Here is a 27,177-nt window from a genome sequence, read left to right on the forward strand (position 1 = left end):
AGATGACTCCCAGGCAGCCCAACAGCCATTTTGCACCTTTGGTAGTGTTCGTGGCTTGTACAGTTAATTTATGGATCAGTGTATTACGCAAATTCAGAAAAATTGGGTTAATTGAGTAAATTATGGTCCAGTTACCAGTTGTAACTGCTTTATGCAATCAGAGGTAATGAAATTTGGCATGAAGAATAGCCGGGTCTGGGCTGTGTAAAGTATGAACATCGATATAGCGCGCCTATTTTTTTTAGCTTCTGACTGGCAGTCCGTCGTCAGGTTATCCCAGTTCATCTGTCCTGGGAATAGCAGCCCTGCATCCCTCTGTTGCAACCTCCCGCAGCCTTGGCTGTTGTCCATGTTGGATGAGCACGATGGGAGTTGCAGTCCCAAACGCTGGGATGGGCTTCGGTGAGGGAAGGCTGAATCAACCAACATTGGTATCCTGGGGAGTCTCCTGCCAACCAATAGGCAAACTTCTATGGGTTGATGACATGGTTCTAGGTCCCTTTAAACCTATGAGGGGAAAACTTCGAAGGAGCTGATGTTGCACCTAGCCAACATTTCATTACATTTGGAATCCCTGATTCCCAAGGCTGTGTGATCTCACACCGGAGAATTTGTTCTGTCTTCAACCTACTAGCAATCTTGCAATTATCAGGTATAACTTACCACCAGCTGCTTCCTGCCTGCCCAAGGCAGGCCATCTTTTATCACCTTTCCTGCTGTTGCTGGATTTTTCACACCTGCCCAGAATAGTGAGTAAAATCTCCTTTCCTCAAAGGTTTAGAGATGAGTAAGTTACCAAGGGGAAAGTTTGCAGTTGTGATTGATTGCACACAGTCCTCTGAGGCTTAAGTGGTTGGTAGCTCTGATGCTTTCCGTGTCAGGGGACAGATTGAAACCCAGAGCTTCCTGCTGTTTCTGGATTTAAGCGATACGGATGACCGGTGGGGTTCCTGGGTCTGTGCAGATGGGAGGGTGAGGAGCTTGCCACTCTGGTTTTCTAGGAACATCTCCAGATGTTCAAGATGTTCAGACCTCCAGATGTTGGCATTGCAGGGAAAGCTTTTCCTGTCTCTGCTTCCTCCTCTTGTGCTCAAAACTATAATAGGTAATTAAATAGCTTATCACCGTCTATTTTCTACTAATGCCCCAAATATGTTATCGAATAGATTATTGTAGCCTAACATTGAAGTTATTCCTGGCAATTATTTTATTTTTGTTTTACCCTTCTGCCCCCAACAGCCACCCATTTCACCCCACCCATCTGGATTATTTTCTTTCTTGCAGGTGGACGATGCCATGCTGATGTTTGACAAGACAACTAATCGGCACCGAGGTGAGAGAGACTCAGTGCTTGGATCTGGGGGGGGGGGGCTGCCCAGCGGTGTGGCCCCTTCCAGCACCTCCCATCCCTAATCAAGCGCTTTCACCCACTGTGGGGGCCCTGCCTCAGGTGATGCAAGCCTGGGATAAGCGGGGCTTATCCCAGCCTTTGCAAGAAAGCCCAGGGGCTGCCCACCTTCTTTCTTTTCCCGATTTCCTTCTGGGGGACTTTGGTTGAAAAGAGGGGGCATCTCAGACATCAGATAGGTAGGTAGGTAGATAACCTTTATTGCCGTTTTTTTTTACTGTGGGCACATTGGCACACATTAAAAATGAAATTTAGTTGCTTGCTTTCAAAGTGTACACATGCATATTTCAACATGCTATATACAACATGAATAAACCTACACCCTTACATATAAATAACATATAAATATTAACCACAGTCCATCTTGAATACATAATGGGAAGAGGAAACTTTAGTCTGACCACCTGCAGAATCTGTTGAAGTGGTTTTGGGCAGATAGCTATCCAAGACCTCCAGGGACCTGCATCTTATTCCACTGTTGACAACTTGGGAAAATCCTTGAAATCCTTCCCAGTAGCTTCAACCTATCGGTTCTGGTCCTGCCCTCAGGGACAGCAGAGAAGAACTCAAGTTGGGGAAGGATGACAATCTTTCAGATAGTTATGACTGCTGTATATCTCCTCTTGGTTTTTTGCAGACTATTATACCCAGATGCGTTAACGGTTCCTCAGAGGACTTGGTTTCCTCCACCATCTTGGTTGGCCTCCTCTGGCCTCGATCCAAATTGTCCTATTTCTCAGAACCAAATCAGAGACTGGTCTGATCAGGACAGAATGGAGGGAGCCATTGTTTCCCTGGATCTGGCTCTCTACTTCTGTCAATGCCTCTCAAGATAGCATTTGCCCTTTCAGCAGCCGTATCAGACTGCTGAGTCACGCTCAAGCTGTGATTACAAGAATGCCCAGATCCTTTTCCCAGGCCAAATTTTCTCCGTCCTGTCCTTGTGGCTAACACATTTGCTACCCAGATGTACATTTCTTCCTGTTGAATTTCATTCTTTTAGTTTTGACCCACCCTTCAAGCCTGCCCTGTCTGAGCAATTTTGGATCTTCTCTTTTGCTTCTAAGACCGCCAAATGCCGCCATCTTTCCCACAATGCCTTCTTCTAGGTCAGCAATAAAAATGTTGAAGAGTACAGAGGCCAGGATAAGCCCTGTGGCAATCCACCTGGTGCCACTTTCTGGATGATGTGCAGCCATTTATGAGTGTCGTTCATTCATCCAGTTATGAATACAGGTAGTCCTTGACTTAGGACTGCAATTGAGCCCAACATTTCTGTTGTTAAGTGAGTTTTGCCCCATTTTACGACCTTTCTTGCCACAGTTGCTAAGCGAATCACTGCCATGGATAAGTTACTAACCCGGTTGTTAAGTGAATCTGGCTTCCCCGTGGACTTCGCTTGTCAGAAGGTCACAAAAAATGATCACATGACCTTGGGACATAGCAGCAGTCATAAGTACGAAGCATTTGCCCAGCATCTGAATTTTGGTCATGTGACCGTGGGGAATGCTGCAAAGACCGTAACTCTGGAAAAACGGTCATAAGTCACATTTTTCAGTGCCGTTGTAACTTTGAACGGTCCCTAAATGAACTGCGAGGACTACCTGTACTTTTAACAGCTCTACCACCCAGCCCCTATTTTATCATTTCATTCACAAGGAGACCGTGAGTTCATTGAATGATTTGCCAAGGAGAGAGGACATTATTTCCGTGGGATTCCCCCACAATCGATTAAGCTAGTAAGCCTATCAAGAAAGAGACGCTATTAATCCAGCACGATCTGTCTGGGGAAAACCCAGTCCTGCTCTTGATCACTGGTGCACAAACACACTCGAGGCCTTTGCCCAGGATAAACCTCAAGCTGATCCGTATGTAATTGCCTGGGTTCTCCCCCTGTAGTGGGTGGTCCTGTGATCTCTGCTCCTTCCTTCGGTACCCTCGGATGCAATTCATTTGGCCCGGGGAACGGTCAGCTGTCCTTTTGTCCTGAGCTACACAGCTCCCTCTCCACCGCCAGCATAACAATGGTCAGTTGTGGCTGTGCTTCCCCTCTGACGAGGGGTGACATCCTGCCTCCTCGTCATCCCTGGTTATCGATTTATCCCATTCTCCTTGCAACAGACCTCCTGCCTCTCCCAAAGCTTTCAGAAACGTCTTCTAGCAAAACAAGAAAGTCCAGTAGCCTTTTGAAAGAAAGCGCCTTTGGGACAACCACAACCTGGACGACAGAACATATAGACCAGGGGTCTTCAAACTTGGCCCTTTTTATGACTTGTGGACTTCAGCTCCCAGAATTCCTCAGCCAGTGTGCCTGGCTGAGGAATTCTGGGAGTTGAAGTCCGCAAGTCATAAAAAGGGCCAAGTTTGAAGACCCCTGGATTAGAGACCCATAAAAATGGAGTTTTTAAGCAGACCCTACCATAGTGTGGGAATAAGGCTAGGAAGAATAATAACAAATAATTCCATTTTGCATTTGCATGGTCAGTATCGTATTTCACTTATAGTCAAGGCCATGGTCTTCCCAGTTGCAATGTATGGCTGTGAAAGTCGGACCGTAAGAAAGGCTGAGCGCCAAAGAATTGAGGCCTTTGAACTCTGGTGCTGGAGAAGACTCCTGCGAGTCCCTTGGACTGCAAGGCGATCAAACCGGTCAGTCCTAGAGGAGATCAACCCTGACTGCTCTTTAGAAGGCCAGATCCTGAAGCGGAAACTCAAATACTTTGGCCACCTAATGAGAAGGAAGGACTCACTGGAGAAGAGCCTCATGCTGGGAAAGATTGAGGGCAATAGAAGAAGGGGACGACAGAGAATAAGGTGGCTGGATGGAGTCCCTGAAGCAGTAGGCGTGAGCCTAAATGGACTCCAGAAGACGGTAGAGGACAGGAAGGCCTGGAGGAATGTTGTCCATGGGGTCGTGATGGGTCGGACACGACTTTGCAACGAACAACAATCTTATTTCACAGGCTTTCCTGTCCTCCTCAGATGCTTTTTTCTTCAGGTTTAGCAGATCAGCTCTTCTGAAATCCCTTTCTTCTCTCTTCCTCTGTCCCCCGAAATCATGAACTTTCCCAAGGTTTCAGTCATCAACTAATTCTACTTAGGTATGGTTTAAGTCCAGCCTTGTATGAAATTGCCAGAAAGAGAGGAGAAGAACTGGCCTATCGCCTTTTAAACATGTTTGTTAAGCCAATCCCGGCCGTTTTAAAGCGACCCTGGCTTCCCCCCGCATTGACTTTGCTTGCCAGGTGGCAAACGGTGATCAGATGACCCTGGGACGCGGCACCTGTCACCAGCACACGCCGGTTGCCAAGTGCTCAAACTTTCATCACATGACTGGAGATGCTGCAAGGGCCGTAAATCATTTTTTTCCAGTGCCCTTTTCACTTCAAATGGTCACCAACCAAATGATTGCAAGTCAAGGAGCACCTTTTCTTGCGTTCTTACCCAGATGGTCTTGACTGAACTTCTGAAACGTTGGTTCTTTGCACATCTGTGGACTTCACGATGCTTTCCCTTCTCTTCCTTCCTACGATCCATTCCTTTTGGGTTCTGCCTTTCAGCCCTTCCATTCCTTGGCCTTTGCTTCAGGGAGGCCTCCTAAGCCTTGTTCAGCTTCCTGCATTAAAGCTGCCAGTTCTTCTTTCTCCCCTATTCTGTGCATCCACACAGAGGACTGGAATCCTAGAGGCAGAGAACTGGAAGGGCCTTCCCATCCCCGACGTTTGTTTCTCTTCTCCCTTAGAGGCAGCTTTCTGTTGACAGCCTCTGGCGCAGGTTTGCAAAGTGACTTTCCAGGATTTTCTCCCACCTCTTGTCAGGAGTCCCTGATCTCAGAAGTGAGCGCTATTATGGAAGAGAAGTTCAAGCTGTTCACAGTTGGGACCATCTGCTTAGCCAGTTGCTGTCTTCTTCCCTCTCTTCTTCCTGATCCACCTCCTTTGAAAGAATGAATAAAGAAAACACCCCCAGCTCCTTCCTGGACCATTCTGCCCAGGGGTTTCATACTCCCTTGCAGTATTTTCATGAGACTAAACTAGACTGGACTGGACTGGAATGGAATGGAATGGAATGGAATGGAATAGAATAGAATAGAATAGAATAGAATAGAATAGAATAGAATAGAATAGAATAATAGATAATAGAATAGAATAGAATAGAATAGAATAGAATAGAATAGAATAATAGATAATGGAATAGAATAGAATAGAATAGAATAGAATAGAATAGAATAGAATAGAATAGAATAGAATAGAATAGAATAGAATAGAATAGAATAATAGAGGTGGAAGGGACCTTGGTGGTCTTCTAGTGCAACCCCCTCCTCAAGCAAGAGAACCTATACCATTTCAGACAAACAGCTGTCCAGTCTCTTCTTAAAAGCCTCCAGTAATGGAGCGCCCACAATTTCTGGAGGCCAGCTGTTCCACTGGTTAATTGTCCTCACATTAGGAACTTTCTCCTTAATTCTAGGTTGCTTCTCTCTCTGATCAGTTTCCAACCATTGTTTCTTGTCCTGCCCTCTGGGGCTTTGGAGAATAATTTGACCCCCTCTGTCTTGTGGCAGCCCCTCAGGTACTGGAATGCTGCTATCGTGTCTCCCCTATTTCTTCTTTTCTTTAGCCCAGCCATACCCAAGTCCTGCAGCCGTCGTATATTTTAGTCTCCAGGCCTTTGATCATCTTAGTCGCTCTTTGATTTTAGTTGCTCTTCTCTGGTGGTGTCACTGTTCTCACGTGGTGGGAAGGAAAGGATATTTGTCAGTGGGCTTAAAAAGTTTTGTGAGTCCATCTCATCCTGAATGTGTGATCCAACGAAGGTAACACACACCGACAGGCTACAGCTTCAGTCTCTCGCAACAGAAAGTCTCTGATGACTATCGGCAGCTCTGCTTCCATCATTTCAGGACAGAAGCAGGAACTCTTCCCTTTGTACAACTTCTGGAGGCCTCTTACTCAGACCAAAATCTTAGGTCAGCCGTTCTTTGTCCAAGGCTTTAGAGATATCCTCTTTGACAAGCCCTGGAATTTTCTGCAGCTCCAGAGAATACGCCTCCTTCTCGATGGGTTTGTTTCTTGGTGCCATTTTGCCTCCACAAGGGGTTCTTGTGTCCAGTCCAAAAATTCTTCATGGGGTGGGGAGTTTACCTTTGCCTCTAGCCTCTTCCCCTTCTCTTTCAGGTGAGCAATCAGCCTTCTTGCGGTCTTCAGACAGGAAAATAAACCCACCACATTTCCTGCAGGTCACATGAACAGATCTCTCTGTCCACAAGCTTCTTTCAACAGCAAGCAACAAGGGGAAAAAATAATACTTCCCTCGTTGCACTTTTCCTGGCCCTCCTTTTACATTTGCTCTGCGACCTGGTGCTTTGGGCAGCTGTTTCCTTATATGTCCACTGAAGCTGCCTCAACTGGGTCAGTCGCGAGCAATGCTGCCATCTGTCAGCAGCTCTTAGGGAAGGATCAACAGCAGCTGTCAGTCACAATTCTGCCCTTCTTTCTCCTCAGTTGAACTCCTGTGCCAAACTCCTACTCACTTGCCCATTTCTCTAGTCTTAAGTTGCACCGATGGGATGCATGAAGCTTCTGCACCCTCCTGATGCTTGGAAGATCTGAAACATCATCATCATCATCATCATCATCATCATCATAATTTAATTTCTATACTGCCCTTCTCCCGAAGGACTCAGGGCGGTGTACAGGGCAATACAATAAAATACAACATACAAAAATTAAAAAAAAATATTAAATATTACAGCCCAATTCAATACATTAATACAATAACATTATAATACCCCTAAACCCATCAGACCAGGTCGGCTTGTTCAAATAAATATGTTTTTAGGTCACGTCGGAAGGAGCGAAGGTCGGGAGCCATCCGGAGCTCCACCGGTAAACGGTTCCACAGGTCTGGCGCGCCCACAGAGAATGCCCTCCCCCTGGGGGCCGCCAGTCGACACTCTTTGACTGACGGCACCTGCCTTCATCTAAGACACCGCCGACTTTTCCTCACCTGGACTGGCTCTCCTGCACCACGCGCCCTTCCCCCCCCCTAAATCTTTCTGCCCTAGCAAAGATGTAGATTTTTCCTTTTATAGCATTTCTGCCTGCAGATGTTCTCTTTGCTTTTACGCCTGCCCCATGCTCATTCATCAGCTATTACTGGCTTTATATAATGTAATACGTTGTATAAATTGAGGAAATAAATAGGTAACTGGAACAGAGCGGGCGGGTCTGTATTACAGGGCAGATTCTGCCACCCCTTTTCCACTCCCCCATTATGCCGTGTTTTAGCCAGAGAAATGCAGCTCTGGCTTTCCCTCTTGGCCCACTTTCCAGGCTTCTTCTGTGCTCCGTTCTTCCTTCCTGGGTCCTCATCCTTTCATTGGTACCTGCCTTCCTGGCTGCCATCCACCGGGGCTTAAGGAAATCTGAGCCGATGCTGGTATTGGCAGCCAGGATTTTTAAAAAGCAACTTAACTTTGCCATAGTAACTGGGGGGTACCTGAGGCTTGCGGTGAAAGGCTGACCAGGCCTGCTCTGCCTTGCCCACGGAGAAGCTGCAGGCAGGAGGCCTTGGCTGCTGCTGGTGGGGAGGTGGCTATGCCCCAATTGGGCGGAAAGCGGGCGATATCTCTCCATTGCCATCTCTGTTATCTCCATAGCTGTGTTCTGGCGGGGGGGGGAGCCTTTGAAATGATAGGGATGGGTGGGAAGAGCTAGGAAGAGTAGGCAGGGGAGAGAGAAGGACTGCTGATGTCCATGTTCCTCAGCTCTTTTCCAATCATGGTTTGTTTCCATCTCATAGAAATGGCATTCGCCTCAGGTTGGCCACCCTTCCAGGTTGGAAACACAAGAGATTCCTCAGTGAATAGGATGACACTCCTGTTGCCTTTCTGGTTTTGAAGTGGGCCAGCCTGGCGGCTGTTTCAGTCCCATGACAGCTTGTGAAAGGGACAGGTCCCTTCAGCCGGAGCCGCGGAGAGCCTTGTGGGGGCCTCTTCAACTTTTTTTGCCTTCTTCTCTCTTTCAGGGTTTGGGTTTGTCACCTTTGAAAGCGAGGACATCGTGGAGAAAGTCTGCGAGATTCACTTCCATGAGATCAACAACAAAATGGTTAGGGCAAGGAAAATTGGGTTTGGGTGGGTGGGACGGATGGCGCCCCTCCTCCCTCCGGAACTGAGGGTCAGGCGGCCTTTGCATGTTCAGCCAGGGCCCTCCGTGGTGGCCTTACTGGTGAGCCTGGCCACGTCACAGAACGGGGGTCCCACTCAGAGGGACATTGAGTGACAACACGCACCAGGGGGTTCTTCTGATGGCTGGAAATTAGCTTTGTCCGGTCAGGTGTTCCCCAGATGTGTGGAATTCAGTACCCAAAATTCTTAGCAACAGTTGTGCTCCTTGGGGAATTCTGGGCATCGGTTTATCCCAGGGGTAGGCAACCTCGGCTCTTTTATGACTCGTGGACTTCAACTACCAGAATTCCTGAGTCAGCTATGCTGACTCAGGAATTCTGGGAGTTGAAGTCCACGAGTCATAAAAGAGCCGAGGTTGCCTACCCCTGGTCTATCCATCTGAAAGTGCAAAGCTGAAAGTTATTTTTCCCCCCCAACCTTGGGCAGCATTTGTGAGGCAAAGGGCAGAGAGGGAAGGCGAAGCTAAGATGTTTTCTTCCTAAATACCTGTCTCCAGCTGGTTCGATCTGGCCGGGCTGGCACGCTCTGGGTTCCATCGATTAAGCAATGCCTCTAGCATCACACCCTCCAAGCGAATCCTCTCAGTAGCAACTCCTGCCCTCTGGAATCAGGGCCCCCCTGAGATCCAGATGGCCCCCGCCCCACTGGCATTATTTCAGAGCCCTGAAGATGTGGCTCTTCAGCCAGGTCATCGATGCCCCTTTCTTTTCCTTGTGCCCGTCTGGCTTTGCCCATCTCTGCTCTTTCGGTCTGTCTTGTTTTTGTGGCTTTGTATTGCTCCTAATTTTAAGTGTTCTTCACCGCTCATAAACTGCCCAGTCGCTGGAAGTGAGGTGGCATATAAATTTAATAAATTATTATTATGAATAGAGGAATGTGGCGTCATTAGGGCAGAATGTTGCGTGTTTTATTGCAAGGGGCCCTCAGTTGTTGTCCAGGGTGGGGGTGGCCTGCAATAGCAATAAAATGTGGCACCCCCTTTTATAGGATTGTCTTAGTCTGACTTCCTGTTGTGTTTGGTGCCAGGTGGAATGTAAAAAAGCTCAGCCAAAGGAAGTGATGTCGCCCACTGGCTCCGCGAGGGGACGCTCCCGAGTGATGCCCTACGGAATGGATGCCTTCATGCTGGGCATTGGCATGTTGGGTAAGATGAGAAAGCACTGCCCTCTTCTGGACGAATCAGAGAACTGCACCCCCTCTTCTGGAAGAACCGCCCTCTTCTGGAAGAACCAGAGAACTGCAGGCACAGTGCAGAGAAATTGCACACTCCATCCTCTTTGCCCTCAAATTAAAATTGGATGTAGATGGAGAGGGGGACAGGGGGGTGTTTTTATGGGGCCTTCTGATTTTCTTCTTTCTTTGACAATAGGGTACCCAGGTTTCCAGGCAGCCACCTACACAAGCCGGAGCTACACCAGCATTGCACCTGGATATACCTACCAGTTTCCTGGTATGTCCTTCTTTCTCTAATTTTGTGCTGCTTTTGTTGTCCCAAATGTAGACAAACATCTCAACCATTCTTTGCAAATTGTCCTTCTTCTCTTGGCGGGGGGGATGTGAAGTGCCTCCCCCAAAGCTGAGGTGAAATAGGAAAGGAATTGTCATCCAGTTCAGTCTTTCTCAACCTCAGCCACTTTTAAGAGTCAGACACTCCCAGAATTCCCCAGCCAGCATGCTAACGAGCTTTTAAGACCTGTGGATTTCAACTCCCAGAATTCCCCAGCCAGCCATTCTGGCTGGGGAATTCTGGGAATTGAAGTCCACCCATCATTAAGTAGCTAAGATTGAGAAACACCGATCTAATTCAACCTTGCTGCAAGATTTACCAAGGCAATTGGATGGTGGCCTCCCTTTAACTCAATTGTCGCCTTCCGACAATTGGAAACTCCCCTCTTTTGGAGTCTCTGCTTCTACAGCTGCTCACACCCCCAACTGAGAAGCATCTTTTCCCAGAGTGACTGCCTTTCAAAAACGGAGCGTTTTTTTTTACCAAGCTTAAAGTGCCAGAGGCGTGATAGGAAATCTGGCAGGAGGACCCAAACCCTCTGAATAAACTGCAGAGGGTGAAGCACTTCACGTGCACCCTTCTGCCCACAATTTTCTCTAAAGCATGCATGCTTGTAAAGGTCAGTCTCTGCATTTTGGGGTGCATTTCTGAACAAAGAGAGGCATGAAAGCCAGGGGAGGACAATGTTCGGGCTTGCATATTGCTTCCTCTTTGAATGACATCCATATCCCGTCCTCTCCAGCCTTAAATTCAGTCAGATGCATGAGCACATTGGCAGACCCAGAGTTTTCACAAAGAACTGTTAGGTGTGTCTTCTGACGGCAGCACTTGATGCTTCTAGCAATGCCCCCTTGGAAGCTGCCGGTGGGCGTTCCTCCTCCCGCTGTTTTCAGGCAGTCTCTCTGAGGATTTCCATTTCCTGTGCTTGCCTTTGCATTCCTTCCTCTTCCTCTTCCTCCTCCACCCTTCCCTCTGCCTCAGGGGGGACTTGATGGAGCATCCTAAGTTGTCTTGCCTTTCCTTTTTAGAATTCCGGGTAGAGCGGACCCCCCTCCCGAGTGCCCCTGTTCTCCCTGAGCTCACAGGTCAGTCCCACCAGTTTTCTCCTTGCAACATCTGGAAGAGAAGGGTGGGTGGGTCGTGCTTTCCCTGCCTTGCAGCCTTGGAGGCCAGGAGTTGCTGGTAGGCAGGCTGGCGCTGGTCTAGGTCCTCAGGATGGGTGCTTGGGGAGTCGAGAAGCTGCAGATGGAGAGGAACGGATGCATGCTGGGACATTTCTTCCCCAGTCCATAGTGGCTCCCTGATGAGGGGGGGGAAAGCATTCTCAGACCCTTACATAAAAGGAGAAAGCCGAGTTCGCCATCTCATGATCATCCACTGTTTTCTGCTCTTTACCCTCTGTTGAAACCACTGATTGAGCCGTTGAGTAACTGGGTTGCCTGTTGTGTCATCCTTCCGTGGTAGAGCACCTGGTCTGCAGGTGAGAGAGCCACTGAAGAGAGCTGTATCCTGGAAGCCACGGCAGACAAGTGGATCAGGAAAGGATGTTGGCTCTCCAGATGTGGCTGTTGTTTGTAGGAGGAGAGCCAGATTAGTCTTTGAGGGCAAAAAATCAGGAGGCTGATAGCATCTTTTCTAACATTTTGATGAAAAGGCACAACTCAGCTTTGTTAGTCAGATATGATTAGGAATTCTGGGAATTGCAGCCTCAAAACACCTGGAAAGCACCAACTTCTTCAGGGGATTGTGCAAAACGTTTTTTTTCCCCAAAATGATTTTGAATGTGAAACTTCACAAAGTTTCCTGCTTTAGGTGCAAAATGCTCTGCTTCGAATATTGGAATAGCCCTGCCCTCCCTGCGTTCTGAAACACCCCCCCCCCCAAATTTTCCAGCATGCTCAAAGTGCTCATTTTGCACTCAAACAATATTTTGGGGGTTACACAAAGCTCCCTGCTTGAAACAGTTGCACACCCCTTGTCCACAGGCATGTATTTCACAGGCTGCCTTTCAAATGCTCCTTTGGAACAGTTTGTTCTTTTCAAAAGTGCCTGTGTGAGGTCCATCCCAAACATCTGGAAGGGAGAAGCCAAGAGGCAGTGGTGACCTTTTCTTTGTCACTTCCTCCTTAGCAACTGGACTTGAAAGGAAAACGTTGTCTTTCTGAACCATCTAAGCTCACCGAGACTGCCTCTTTGCAAAGCGGCAGTCCCGGAACTAGCGAAATCTGGGGGCTGGACAGGGGAAGGACTGCCACTCGAATGGGCCTTTTTAGGCACACCAGATGCTGCTTTAGGACCTCTTTCCAGAGCACGACACCATAGTCTCTCGAGACTTGAAGGATGCCAGTGAAGCTCACCGACTAACAAAGAGAAGAATTAGGGGGTGTTCGTGATACTTCCGGCACATGAGGGGTGTCACAGAGAAGAGGGGGTCAACCTATTTTGCAAAGCACCAGAGGGCAAGACAAGAAGTAGTAGGTGGAAGCTTGTTAAAGAGAGATCTAACCTGGACAGTGAGAACAATTGATCAATGGAGTGGCTTGCCTTCAAAAGTTGTGGGTGGTCCATCACTGGAGGTTTTCAAAAAGAGACTGGGCAGCCATTTGTCCGGAATGGTGTACAGGGGTAGGCAACCTTGGCTCTTTGATGACTTGTGGACTTCCTGGCTCAGGAATTCTGGGAGTTGAAGTCCATGAGTCATAAAAGAGCCAAGGTTGCCTACTCCTGGCCTAGGCCTAGGCCGCTTTATGATTCGTGGACTTCAACTCCCAGAATTCCTAAGCCAGCCGTGCTGAGGGGAAAGAGAGAGGTTTCCAAGGTGAGCCACGCTGGCTCAGGAATTCTGGGAGTTGAAGTCCACGAGTCATAAGAGAGCCAAGATTGCCTACTCCTGGCCTAGGCCTAGGCCGCTTTATGATTTGTGGACTTCAACTCCCAGAATTCCTGAGCCAGCCGTGCTGAGGGGAAAGAGAGAGGTTTCCAAGGTGAGCCACGCTGGCTCAGGAATTCTGGGAGTTGAAGTCCACGAGTCATGAGAGAGCCAAGGTTGCCTACCCCTGGTGTAAGATCTCCTGCTGCAGTCCCTTCCAGCCCTAGGATTCTATGACTCTCTTGTATCCTGAGGTGGCAAAAACCAGAAGTTCATCCTCCTGAGTTTCTTATTCTCTCCCAAGATGCCTCAGGCTTGACACGATGCCCTCGAGTCTGTGTTGCTGGGAGCCAGAGGGCTCTGCCTTCAGGTTTCCAGGCTCTTTCTGGTGTCACATCTCCCACAAACTTCCATCCCTTGAATAGATGCACCAAACCCTGTTAAGTAAAGGTCTCAAGAAACCTTTGCTAAGTAACAGTATTAGGAGACTGACTCTTCCTCATCTGCAAAAGTGGCCCTCAATTTAACGTGGTTTGCTGAGAATTAGGCGTGCAAAACCAGAGCAGAAGGCTTCAGCAGGGGATCCTGGTGGCGTGTCTTTCATCTCATGCCTTGCCAATCAAGCTGGAGCCACTGATCAAAAAATTTCACACAATGTGAATTCCTGCAGTTTTATCACAGGATGAATCCCAGCTGTACCCAACTGATGGCCTGTTCAACCTGAAATCTGTAACGAAGAAGAGTCAGGAAGCATTCAGACAACGTGTTCTCCACAGTTGGGTTTCCTCCACTTTCTGGATAGCAGACCCAGTTTGAAGTTTCATGTCCAGGTTAAGCTTCTGGTCAGTCATCCACTGACTGGAAGGCAAAGTAGTAAATTCACCGTATCCTCTTTTCTGCTTCATCTGTCTATCTGTCCGTCTGCCTACTGAGTAAACTGGCAGTCTTTCAAAGCCCTGTGTGGTATTTTCTAGGATTGCCTGTTGGACCCAGAGATGGGCTTGTCAGGATAATGTTACGTCATCTATGCCGGTTTCTGCTGAGATTCAACAGCCGTCTTACCCAGTGTTGGCAACTGGAATCCAGAGTTTTCAGGATTTTGTATCTTCTGCCAGTAACTCTCACCAGCTGCTATCTGAGAACCATTTGAAGGCAATTGCTGGGAGAAATTTAGGAATCCTAAAACACCCTTAATTAAGCAGCTGTTAGGGAGACCCACAAAAGGCCAGTGTGCAGTTCTCCTTCTCAGCAGCCCATAACCCTCGGGGCATCTATTTTGAAAAGCATTCGGAGGCCGGATTTCATAATCTGCGGCTGTGCTCAGGTTGCTGGGTGTGTTTTTGTTGTTGCTAAATAAGAAGCAATAACTGGCTGCCCACCAATTCCTGAGTGAAGCAGAAGGTAGGGTTTGAGACCCCCTCCTTCTCCTTTCCCCTTTTCTGAGTTGTCTGGTGGGAGAACCCAACTCTGGTCCACCTCAGATCCTTGGTAACATATTTCACCTTGCTGATAAAAACAAAACCTCTCCCATCTGATCCGCAAGCTCTGATGAAATGGATCGGGCTGAAACTTTGATGCCTGCTTCAGACTACGAGCTCCAATAATGAAAAGAATTGCTATCAAAATAGTTTTAGCAGATTGGCAGGAAGAGGGGTCACCTAATCTATAAGTGAGACAGTCATCACACTGATGGAGTGCAGCTGTTGTATAAATTTGGCTTCTCTACAACTGCAAAATGGATCAAAGAAGCGGGGGAGTATGGCGCTCTCAGATTTTCGTGATGTCAGCATGGCATGGAAGAATTTTACTGCTTCCTGTGGATGCCAGCATTATTTGATAAGGTCATGTGACTAATCAACAAACAAACTAGAGCAGGGGTGTCAAACTCAATTTCATTCAGGGCCGCATCAGCATTGTGGTTGCCCTCAGGGGGCCGGGTGGGTGTGGCCTGGGTGGGCGTGGCCTACTGGGTGGGCGTGGCTAGAGTGCATGTGGCCTACTGGGTGGGCGTGGCCAGCTCTACATCGTTGGCATCAAGGGTGCCTATGGGGGCCTGGGCAGGAGTGGGACAGATCTGAGGGTCTCTGTCAGAAGGAGGGTCTCTGGGCCAGGGCCAAGGCAGTGGGGGCCGTTCCCTCACTGTTTCCAGGATGGCTTCGTGGGCCGCATGAAACCACTTCGCGGGCCGGATCCGGGCCCCGGGCCTTGTGTTTGAGATGTCTGAACTAGAGTATGCCAACAAGGAGCTGGCCCCAGCCATTGAGATCAAGGATGACTTAGGGCTTAAATTTTTCCTTCCTTCCTTCCTTCCTTCCTTCCTTCCTTCCTTCCTTCCTTCCTTCCTTCCTTCCTTCCTTCCTTCCTTCCTGTTGTTTTCAAAGTTCCTTCTTGCTATTGCCATTCCTTCAAAGCTTCGTAAAGGTGGTTTTGCACTGTGCTTCTGCAAGCAGAGTGGCACTTTTCTGCTTCTAAGCTAACGGCACAATCGCTTCCGTGCACCATCCCATTCTTGAAGCCCCCTTTGCCTTCCTCCAGGCTTTGGACTGCAAGGAAGTAGGGTGCTGAATTCATGCTCTGGTATAAATCTGTGGATGCCTTTAGGGGCTCTGCCAGAGGGAGGGATTAAAATCTTGTTCCCCAGCTCTTGTCCCATCTCCATCTTTCTCTGAAGATAGTGGCATACTTCAGAGCGGGATGGGGATGAATGGGTCCTCCAGATACCCATCCCAAAAACCTGTATCAAATCATGGTGAGGCTCAGTGTGCTTTTGCCACCGCCTCCCGTTTCTCTTCTCAGGAGACCGTTCACTTAGGAAGCTCTTTGTGTGAATGCTGCAAGCCAGGATGGGAGGGCAGAAGAAGCTCAGGGGAGCCTGTTGAGTGGCCCGCATTTCTTTGGGAGAATGTTACGTTCGTTTCAGAGATTTGGTGGGAGTTTGCAATCTCTAGTGAAGCTGGAAGCTGTGAGCTGCTGCTGGTTTCAGGTTGCCAAAGATCTCCTTTAGTTCTTTGCAGGCGTGGCAGGTTTACGTTGCATTGTCAAAGTGATTGGGGTGCTTCAGATAAGCCAGGATTTAGCCACAACATGCCTGTGCCAACTTTACCAGATGAACATGAACATCTCCCCCTCCCCCACCACCACCATGTCTTGTTTTGATTTCCACTTCAAGAAGGAAAGGCAAAAAAGGGAAAAGAAAAGAAAAAACAGCTTTGTGAAGACAGGGATCAGAATGGGCAGGAACTCCCTGGGTTGTTTTGGGCCTGAGGTTCTGCTAGAGCTAATTTCAGGGCTGGCGCTAGAGGTTCAGGAATGGCTAGGTCAAGTAAATCTCCATAGTCGGCATTGGCGGAGCATCCTGCTAACGCAGACCGGCAGGATTTACCCAGACAGCCCCACAGAAGAGCTGGCTGGGCCCTGGGGCACAGGAACATGCATGTCCCTCTTCTTAGCCTTCTTTCACGTCTCTTACACACAGGCTTTCAAGCGAATGGCTTCATGGAAAGCCAGAGAGTGGCTCCGCATTAGCCACTGGGAAGCAGGAGCGGCTGGTCAAGGACTGCTCATGCTGGCCAGCTGGTTTTTCAGGATATACTTGGCCTGGTGGCCACCCCGACACAAACCAGCCGTGGCATAGCTGCCCATGCAGATGCGTGTCTGCAGTGGGCACGGGCTGGGCATCTCTGGGTTCCCTGCATCCCATCCCTGACTCTGCCTCTTTCCCCCCACAGCCATACCCCTCACTGCTTATGGACCAATGGCGGCAGCGGCAGCGGCAGCAGCCGTGGTACGAGGGACAGGTAACTGCCGCATCTCTTCCCAGAGGTCTCTGGGGACCTTTTCTGCACGGCTGGGGGCGGGTGGGGGGGGCAGGGTGCCATTGTAGCATCTCGACTGGCTAGTGTTGCTTCCTTCGGTAGGTTCCACCCCCAGCCGCACTGGCGGCTTCCTGGGCACCACCAGCCCCGGGCCGATGGCTGAGCTTTACGGAGCAGCCAATCAGGATTCAGGAGTCAGCAGTTACATCAGTGCGGCGAGTCCCGCCCCCAGCACCGGCTTCGGCCACAGCCTAGGGGTGAGTGCTGTGGGGGGCTCCACGGGCAGGGAACGGACTGGCGAGCCCAAGAGCCAGAGAGGAGGAGGGTCCCGGCCAGCTCCCGGTCCTGGGAGGGAGGTTTTTGTTGGATCGGGGCAGGTGCTGTGGACGAGAAGCAACGAGTTTCGTGTTGAGGGCGTGTGAAGACCTGGGCAATCTTTGTGAGCCGAAGGAAGCCGGGTTTCTTCTGAGCCATTCTAGCTCTTTCGTTTGAGTCGCAACTCCACCTCTTCTGTGCACAAGGAGCCCCTCTTGCATAAGAGTCTCCCGGCTTCGCTTGTAAGATATTGCTGAGCCTCACCTGGCCACCTCTGCATGGCCCAAACCAGCGGTAGGCAACCTTGGTTCTTTTATGGCTCGTGGACTACAACTCCCAGAATTCCTGAGCCAGCATAGCAGAAGTCCAGGAGTCATAAAAGAGCCAGGGTTGCCTACCCCTGGCCCAAACCAAGTGTCAGTGGGAGAGAGGGGGAGCCAAGCCAGCTAGAGAGTCTCCCCTCACACAATTCTGGCAACTTAAGCTTCACTTTACCTAACGCTGCAAGTCCTCTGTAGTGTCCATTGTAGTGAGTAGCATGCAATTTTTTTTTGCAGGGGCCTTTGATTGCAACGGCATTTACTAACGGTTACCATTGAAGCTGAGGACCAAGAAAACAGGTGGTAAGTGGGCTCTCTAGGGCAGGAGAAGAGCCTCAGCTTGACTGCGGTTGGGAAAAACTCCTGGGCCTGCCCTGGAACACTTTGTCTCTCCATTGGGAGGTGTCATCTGGGGCAAAACATGAAACCCTCTGTCTTTTAAGATTCAGTCGGAGCTTTCCCAGGTGTGGAACATCTGAAACTTGTCAAATCTGACACATTGCAAGGCTGCCGAATCCTTTTTTAAAAAACAAATCTAAGTAGAGTCTGGAAATGCAGCTGGATTTTTGGATTTATCGCACTTCTTTAAAAGTTGGGTGGTTATTCAGTATTTTATGATTCTGCTGCTTTTATAATGAATTACATGGAGTCCTTGGTGCTCTCTGAGCTTGATTGTTTGCTTACCTTTTATCACACAACTAGGTAACATCAGTGGGAGGGGGGGTGTTTATGTCCTGCCAGTATTGGTTGGGGTGTGGCTTCCTCCCTCGTTCTTCCTTGATTAGGGTATTGTTTCCTGCTTGATCGATTGCCTGGCGTTAATCCACGTGTGGGTTGCTGGAGAGGATGTGTTCTTTTTGTTTCAATTTTAGTTTTTTAATTGTCACTTTTGAATGGCGTGCAAATGTATTAATCTCTGTGTGTCTGTCGGTGACTGATTTGTCCGAGTGCCCAGCTTCCAAGCATTCACTTGGTTTTACAGTTTTGCTTGGTCTTGTATGCTCACAGATTCCCAGGTGAAACTACGGTTCAGTCTTGTCCATTTGCTGTGAACATTCGTTGGTGTCTCTGGTGTGCTCTGCTAGTTTCCAGCCTGTCTCTCTGCCCTACATAGTGGCTGCTGCAGTCCGTACATTGTAGGGTGTAGATGACTCTTGTTACTCCCAGACATTTTCCTATGAGTACTGCAACAACCCAGAACAACAGACCGCCTCTATAACATTATCTAACAAAATGGATGCCCACACAATTATATCAAAAAGTGCCTAATCACTCAATCCACTACAGCAGGGGTGTCAAACTCAATTTCATTGAGGGCCGCATCAGCATTGCGGTTGCCCTCAGGGGTCCGGGTGGGTATGGCCAGGGTGGGCGTGGCCTACTGGGTGGGCGTGGCTAGAGTGCGTATGGCCTACTGGGTGGGCGTGGCCAGCTCTACATGGTTCGCATCAAGGGTGCCTATGGGGGCCTGGGCAGGAGTGGGACAGATCTGAGGGTCTCTGGCAGAAGGAGGGTCTCTGGGCCAGGGCCAAGGCAGTGGGGGCCGTTCCCTCACTGTTTCCAGGATGGCTTCGCGGGCCGCATGAAACCACTTTGCAGGCCGAATTCGGCCCCCGGGCCTTGTGTTTGACATGTCTGCACTACAGCACAACCAACACAAGCTATAGCAACAGAAATAGCTTCACGGTGCTTTACAGCCCTCTCTAAGCAGTTTACAGAGTCAGCCCATTGTCCTCAACAATCTGGGTCCTCATTTTACCGACCCTGAAAGGATGGAAGGCTGAGTCAACCTTGAGCCAGTCAGGATCGAACTCCTGGAAGTGGGCACAGTCAGCCCGCAATACTAACCCAGAGGTCCCCAACCCCCATTCCGTGGACCAGTACCGGGCCGTGGCACGCCAGCAACCAGTCCATACAAACGAGCAAGCCCCATCCATGGGATGCAGGCAGCACACAAAACCATGCACTCTCCGGTCCATGGAAAAATCTCTCCATGGAACCAGTCCCTGGTGCCCAAAAGGTTGGGGACCTCTGTTCTAACCACTGCACCGCCAGGGCTCTTACGAAAACTATGAAACAGATATAGTTCCCATATACCAAAAACGTCTCTGAAACAACCAACAGACTACAGGTAGGTCTTGACCTATGACCACAATTGAGCCCAAAATTTATGTTGCTAAGTGAGAAATTTGTTAAGTGAGTGTTGCCTCATTTTATAACTTTTCTTACCACATTTGTTAAGTGAATCACTGCAGTTGTTAAATTAGTAACGCTGTTGTGTGTTTAATGAATCTGGCTTCCCCATTGACTTTGCTGGTCAGAAGGTCACTGCAACCGTCATAAATATGAACCAGTTGTCAAGCATTAGAGAGCCCTGGTGACCCAGTGGTTAGAATGCAGCATTGCAGGTGAATTCTGCTGACTGCCAGCAGTTCGATCCTGACCGGCTCAAGGTTGACTCAGCCTTCCATCCTTCCGAGGTCGGTAAAGTGAGGACCCGGATTGTTTGGCGGGAGGGACAGACAATAAGCTGACTCTGTAAACCGCTTAGAGAGAGCTATGAAGCAGTATATAAGTCTTAAGTGCTATTGCTATCTAAATGTAAATCACATGACCACGGAGATGCTGCTCATAATTGTGAAAAAGGGTCATAAGTCACTTTTTTTCAGTGCTGTTGTAACTTTGAATGGTTACTAAATGGACTTTGGTAAGTCGAGGACTTATTACAACCGTGTGACATCACTGTACACATACACCCACAAGAGCCCTCCAGCATTTCTTAAATAACCGAAAAGACCCAGTAGCTCGAAAAACAGGAGTCATCTGCAGCATATAATGTAAAGACTGTAAGAGCCACCGTGTAGGACAGGCAGGCAGAAGAAGACTAGCAAAGCTCATCCCTGGGGGCTGGACTAGAAGACCTCCAAGGTCCCTTCCAGCTCTATTCTGTTCTGCTCTGTTCTGTTCATAAAAAGCTAAGAAGGGAACAAACAGACCAAAACAGATCCTCTCCAGCAACCAATACCCAGAGAAGCAGGGATTAACACCAGACTAACAGTCAAGCAGAAAACAATTCCTAATCCAGGAACTACCAACTACCAACTACCTCACCCACTCCAGCTGGTGCATATAAACCAGAGGTGTCCCCAACCTTTTGGGCACCAGGGACCGGTTCCATGGAGAAAGGTTTTCCCGCGGACCAGAGGGTGCGTGGTTCTGTGTCCTGCCTGGACCCCATGGATGGGGCTTTGCTTGTTTATGTGGACCGGTTGCTGGGATGCCACGGCCCAGTACCGTCCACGGACCGGGGGTTGGGGACCGCTGATATAAACAGAACAAGTGCCTAGTTGGTAATGAAATGACTGCAAGGAAACTGCCAAGTCCAGAAAGCACCAAGGACCCCACAGTTTAACTCTGAGCTACTACATTCCCTTCTTTTGGCATGAATCGAATTTTAATTCATTCCACTTGCTTTAGAATTTAAAACTTTGGCACTGGACTCTGTTTGCACTGGTCCACATGGCCCAAAGCGACAGACGGAAGTTCACTAGCTGGACTTGCCTTCCTCTTGAACCAGTCAAATAAAGACCCCCTGCGGTTACGTTTGCTCAGCCCACTCCCCCTTTGGGACCCTTTTGAGGGCCAGAGCAACATATAATTTAGCAAATAAGCCCGTTGGGTACACTGTACAGGTAATCCTCAGGTTAAAACCATAATGGAGCCTACCTATCATGGTCATAGTTGTCATAAAAACCATCATTTATTTTTTGCGGCAGTTGTTAAATGAATCGGCAGTTATGAAGCAAACTAAAGGTTTGCTGAGGCTGTGATTTTCCTGAGAAACAGAAGTAAATACCTGTTTTCAGCAAAAATGTCGTAAAACAGTCACATGACCGTGGGATGCTGCAAACAGCCCTCGGTGAAACCCAGTTGTTGAGTGCCAACGTGTAATCACATGACTAGGTGGGGCACACGGCGGAACTTTTAATCCTGTTTGCTGGTACCCCTTCCCTGGGTAGATCCACTGGACCTTCAAACGGCCCCAGGTTGAGGACTCCCTATATTATGCAAGCTAAGAAAAGCGGTTAAGGCTGCTGTGTGAATGCAGTCAAACCAAAGCACACTTTCGTGGCTTGAGCAGCAGAGCAACTCGTGCAGTGCTCCTCTCCCACAGCGCAGGCGCTGTGGGAATTGTCTCTTGTGCAACATGGTTTCCTCACCGCATGCTTCCCTGGAAGGAAGGTAAACAGTGCTTCCCAACCTTGGCAAGATGCGTGGACGTCAACTCTGAGCATTCGTGCCAATTGGGGAGTTCTGGCAGTTGAATTTGCCACATTTGAGAAACCCTGCGCTAAAACAGGAAGATTAAATTTAACTCCAAACAGTTAAATATAAGAGGAAGCCACTCACAAAGGAAAAGTAACATCTGAAATGGTAAATGGCAGGGATCCACAATCCCCGGGCCGCAGCCCACTACCGGGCCGTGGCATATTTGGAATTGGGCTGTGCGAGCGGCGGGCAAGTTGTGCACAGCTTGGTTTTCCAAGTGGTGGGCTTGCGTGTGTGCACACGGGCGCGGAGCTCAAATTGCATAAGTCAAGTTATGCATGCATACATCAGCCCACTGCTCACACATCCCGATTCCCCCCCCCTGCAGCCAGGCCACCAAGTCACAAAGGTTGGGGACCACTGGTATAGGTTCTCCTGGTTGAGCAGGGGGTTGGACTAGAAGACCTCCAAGGTCCCTTCCAGCTCTATTCTAAATTCTAAACTCCTCCCAGTCAGTCATAGTGTGGGGACAGCTTAGCTCAGCCAGTTGACCTTAACCATCCTCCAGAAAAACAGCTGGAGAGAAAAGCAAAAACTTGAACAATGTAAGGTGCTTCTGTGCTGCAGAACCACAGTAGGAAGTTTTTGCTTTTCAAGTCACTTGCTGTAGGGGCCGAGCCACATCTGCTGCTGCTGTGGGGGGTGGGTGGCAGTCTCATACAGAAGGAAGCCTCCCCCGTGCTCTCCCATGGTGCAGTCTCAGCTGGAAGACCCCGAAGGGTGAATTCCTGAACCATTTACAGGCAGTCCTCATTAACAACCACTTGCAACAGAGCTGAGTGGGTAATGCATGTAACTGGTCCTCAAAGTGCCAGCCGTCCCGGATTTCCAACTGCTGCCGCATCCCACGGTCACACAATTGCAGTTTGCAGTTAGCAGTTTCTCACAAACAAAGCCAATGAGGAAGCTGACAGGCACAATCAGAAGCCACGATCAAGTCAGATCCTCGCTTAACTGCTCCAGGGTAGCCAGGAACTCCCAGGATTGCCGACCCTAAGCAACGTGGTCACTTGACATTGTGCTTTGCGACCACATCACTTAGTGGTGGAAATTTGGGTCCAATGACCATTAAGCAAGGACTTCCTGTAGTCTAATTCAGGGGTCCCCAACCCCTGAGCTGCAGCCTACTACCGGGCCTTGAGCCGTTTGGAACCGGCCGCGGAAGTGGTGGGTGAACGCGTGCACGCTAGCCCACGACTCACACGGAACCGACCCTTCTCCCCACCCTCCCCGCTGGTGCGCAAAGCCAGGAAGGTTGGGAAACTCTGGTCTAATTGCATGCTGGCAAGGAGGCCCAGTGTGCTGGGGGAGCCCGTTCGGGGGCACAGCGCAAGGGGGCGATGGGCTTGCAGGGGGTTCTAGCAAGGTAAATCCCACCTCTGCTCTCCCTGGGGCTACCAGACTGGAGAAGCCTGCCTCCGCCGAGTAAGGGGGGGGTGTCCGTGCAAGCGGTTGCCAGTCCTTTGGACAGTGAGACGGTCGGCATATAAATGGGATAAGTAAACGGGTACGCGCCGCCCCCTTTGGGCGGATGGCAAATGGGACGATGGTCACCTGGGCTGCTTTGCTTTCCACTCTGCTCCCCGCAGGTTCCCCAGTGAGCGAGCTGGAGGACTCCGCAGACCCGGAGGGATGAGCCAAGGTTTCATTTTCATTCAAAAACTGCACACTTGTGGCTGTCAGCTGGGCTCCGGCCAGCCCCCCCCCCCTCCCGCTGGCCAGAAAGCACTGGATTGGGAGGCGAGGACCGTCTCCTCTGCTACTAACCACAGACCGTTTACACTTCTCCCAAGCCTCTGACCCACTGCTTCTACTTTTATTTATTTTCTTAGCCTGTTAGTTCTTGGTTTTTTATTTTTATTTTGGGGAGGTCGGGGCGGGGGGGGGGTGGCGCGAGATCAGCACTCTCATTTTCCTGGTTCTTTCGCTCTTTTTCGGAGCTGCTGAAAAACCGTTTATTTTATTTTATTTTTTGGTGACTGTGCGTAGGTAGTTTTTATCAAGGAATATTTTTATTTGGCTTTGAAATCTTTTGTTTGTTTGTTTTAGATATATATATAAATATATATATATATATATATATATTGAGATGGGGAAAAATATGGACTCGGTCACAAAAGAACAAAGTCTTTTTAAAGGACTGACTGGTTGATGTACAACTAAAGCAATTTCCGAAGAGGGGAGGGGGGAGAGAGAGAGAGAGAGACAGCTGAGAGGCTGAAGCGTTTAATAGTTTATCTGTCTCTCTTTTTTTAAACAAGGAATGTTTTTTTCTGTCAATGTGAGGCTTTTGAGACATACAGAATTAACAGGATGTGAACACTCGGGGCATTGCTGTGGAACAAATACAAACTGTATATTTTGCTAAGTGAGAAAAAACACTATTCCTTATTTCTGATTTTTTTTTCTCCCTGGTTTTTAGATTTTAGGCTCCTATGAGTTTGTTATTACTGTATTTTTCCCTTGATCTTTCTGTATCATATGTAAATTGTGCAAGGCTCTCTTAGGCCTTGTCTTCACAGCAGAGGAACCTTGGATCGTTGATTCTTTCTTTCTTTCTTTCTCTTTCTTTCTTTCTTTCTTTCTTTCTTTCTTTCTTTCTTTCTTTCTTTCTTTCTCCCTTTCTTTCTTTCTTTCTTTCTTTCTTTCTTTCTTTCTTTCTTTCTTTCTTTCTTTCTTTCTCTTTCTTTTTCTCTCTCTTTTCTTTCTTTCTTTCTTTCTTTCTTTCTTTCTTTCTTTCTTTCTTTCTTTCTTTCTTTCTTTCTTTCTTTCTTTCTTTCTTTCTTTCTTTCTTTCTTTCCCTCTTTTGGGCTTTGAAGCCAACAATGTGAGCAATATTCTCTGTTTGGACCACGACAAACCTCCTTTCTTTTTATACCTTTTGCTGTAAGCTTTTATGACTTCTGATGAGATGGAAGGGGGTGGGTGGGAGGGCAGGGATGGGATGGGCAGGGGGAGGGCTGGGAAGGACCGCGAGATGGGCAAGAGACAGGGTGGGGAGGGCTGGGTGGGAGCCACATAACCAGCAGGGCCTGTTAGGCTGAGCAAGATGCACCGGCCACGTCGCCACTCGCTCATGTGGCCTGAGCCCACAAGAGCACTTTTGCCCGGCGGCTGGTCTCCGTTGATGCTTGGGCCCAGGGACAACTCTCTCAATATTTGCCACTTTCTGCCACGGGGGGTCATGGCCTGCAAGGGGCTGGGGGTGTCTGGGGGACAGGCATCTGCTCATCTCTGGCAAAGGAGTCAAGGAGTGGAGCAGATCCAGACCGTCTCAGGGGTCTCGGAAGGAGAGGCAACCCCCCCCACACACACACACATTTTTTTCCTTTTTGCAGCCATGTGCAGCTGAGGTGCAGCAGCTGTTTGAGCTTGACCATATCAGGAGATCGATTTTCCAGCGCCTGGGGAGAGGAGCTCTCTCCAGAAAAGAGAGCCACGTTTATTTTCCCCTAATGCATCCCCTGCCTTTCCCACTCCAGGCCTTGCTTCCTCTCCCCCTGTGTCATTTGAGGCTGTTGCCCCAGAGAGGCTGGGGGCGGGGAGGGGTCTGCCCTTCCTTTGCAGTGCATTCACATTGCACCCTTTGCCAGCGGGTGGATGGAGGGAACAGGGCTGTCCTCAGTCGTCTTTGGGGGAGGGTCCGTTGCTTTTCAGCTTCAGGGTCTCCCCTGAAGCTCAGTTGAGAACCCAAATATATTTTTGGGTTTTATATCTGCCAAGGGTCTTACAATTGCGCTGATAATAAAAATGAAATGGATAGATAGATTTTCTCCAGGTGCCGCAAGAGGGATCTGCTATCCCCCATTCCTGCCCAGGCTCTGTCCAGATGGTGGCCATCTTTGGTTACTCCATTTTCCTGAGACTTTCTAGATTCGAGCGAGGAATTCTGCACACGGCAGCCCCAAAGCGTGCAGACGCTGGGTATTGACACGGGGAGAGGGGATTGGGGTCTGCAGTTAGCAGTGTCAAACAGTTGAGCCTTTTGAGGGTATCCCCCCCGTGTCCGATTGAGGCAGCAGGGGGTGGGAGGAAACGACACCAGGAACCTCATTTCTTGCAGGCCAGCTTTCTGCTAGTGTTAATTCAAGTTTTTAGCTTCTTGAGTTTTGCCTCTCAGCCTAAATCCTAAGAAAGGATAAGCTTTTCCCTGCAGATCCTTCGCCTCCTTCCTTCAACTTCTTCCTTTCCCGGCCCCAGATTCCCACTGGCAGAATCCCCCCTTAAGCAACGTGAAAAATATTGGGAGAGTTTTTCTTGGTGGCAAGAGGGAGAAGAGAAGGAAACTCAGCTAATTAATACTGGAAACACAAAGCAATAATTTTTGTTAACTCAGATGAATATGTTTGTCTGGTTTTTTTTTCTAAAGAAGAAATAAAAAAGCAGCCACAATCTATCACAGTTCCCCCCCCCACAAAAAAACTGGTGCCTCTGGAGAGGAAAGATGCAGCACCTCTCAACCCTGCCAGCAGGGGGGGGCTCCAGGTTGGGAATGTCTGATGGAAGGGGTTTATTTTTATTCTAGTCTTTGGCTGGGGGGGTGTGTCAGGGGATGTGACTGTCGCGTGGCACTCTTGTACCTCCTCCTTGGCACACATGCTGGGCTACTTCTATGCCAACCTTCTTTTTTAAAAGAAAATAAAGCTGTGTTTTTTTATTAAGCCGGTTTTATTATATGTCAATGTTTGTTCTCACCATGCCTGTAACCCCTTCCCCCCCCCAGATTTTCTGTTTTAAATTCCTAATAAATTATTTGAAAACAGCTCTGGCTCTGTGATCTGCAAAAGGTGAGGGTTTCAAGATGCTTGGGGAGGGGGGGGCTCTTCCAGAGTGGGCCCCCAGGTGGGTGTGCAGGTCTGTGGCTTGGATTGCAAAGGTTTGACCAGCTGCAGACTTAGCAGGAGACTTAAAAGTCAAACTATGGGTACCTCTGGAGTGTGCTGCGTACTGTACTTGGGGCGTCCTAGGCTGGGGGTAGGCAACCTTGCCTCTTTCATGACTCGTGGACTTCAACTCCCAGAATTCCTGAGCCAGCATGGCTCAGCTTGGAAGCCTCTCCCTTTCCCTTCCGCGTGGCTGGCTCAGGAATTCTGGGAGTTGAAGTCCACGAGTCATAAAAAAGGGCCAAGATTGCCTAGCCCTGCCCTAAACAAAAGGAGAGGAATCCTGCCTTAAGGATAAGGGCAACCAAGGGCACATCTGGGGTGTGATCCAGTGGTGGAAATGGATCCCCAGCAGCAGCCTGACAAGTTCACCCTTAAGGACCGGGAGCTCAAAGCCCTGGGCAAAGTCACCAGATGGGGACAGACTCAAGGCTCACCAGGCCTAATACTTCACGTAACGGCCGAGCGTTGGGTGCAGCCGGTATTGAACAGAAGCTCCTGAGCAGACCAATAAACCCGGCGTCCTTGGGGGAGGAACA

General features: G+C 49.1%; 1 protein-coding gene across 5 annotated transcripts in view; it reads left to right on the forward strand.

Moving 5' to 3' along the window:
- The window catches only part of MSI1 (musashi RNA binding protein 1), a 61,917-nt gene extending 35,406 nt beyond the window's left edge, over positions 1–26,511 (forward strand). For 2 of the 5 annotated variants that reach the window (XM_081339150.1, XM_081339153.1), the window contains exons 7-15: positions 1,285–1,333; positions 8,438–8,520; positions 9,627–9,744; positions 9,970–10,050; positions 11,136–11,192; positions 16,705–16,773; positions 16,876–17,048; positions 17,664–17,729; positions 23,345–26,511. In XM_081339150.1, the coding sequence (XP_081195276.1) occupies positions 1,285–1,333; positions 8,438–8,520; positions 9,627–9,744; positions 9,970–10,050; positions 11,136–11,192; positions 16,705–16,773; positions 16,876–17,048; positions 17,664–17,705 (672 nt within the window). In that variant the 3' untranslated portion in view covers positions 17,706–17,729; positions 23,345–26,511. The remainder of the gene's footprint in view (positions 1–1,284; positions 1,334–8,437; positions 8,521–9,626; positions 9,745–9,969; positions 10,051–11,135; positions 11,193–16,704; positions 16,774–16,875; positions 17,049–17,663; positions 17,730–23,344) is intronic. The other 3 variants (XM_081339151.1, XM_081339152.1, XM_081339154.1) reach the window with 3 other exon arrangements.
- The last annotated feature ends 666 nt before the right edge of the window (positions 26,512–27,177 follow it).

Source organism: Vipera berus (genome assembly GCF_964194415.1).
Source record: "Vipera berus genome assembly, chromosome: 14".
NCBI classification, from domain to species: Eukaryota; Metazoa; Chordata; class Lepidosauria; order Squamata; family Viperidae; genus Vipera; species Vipera berus.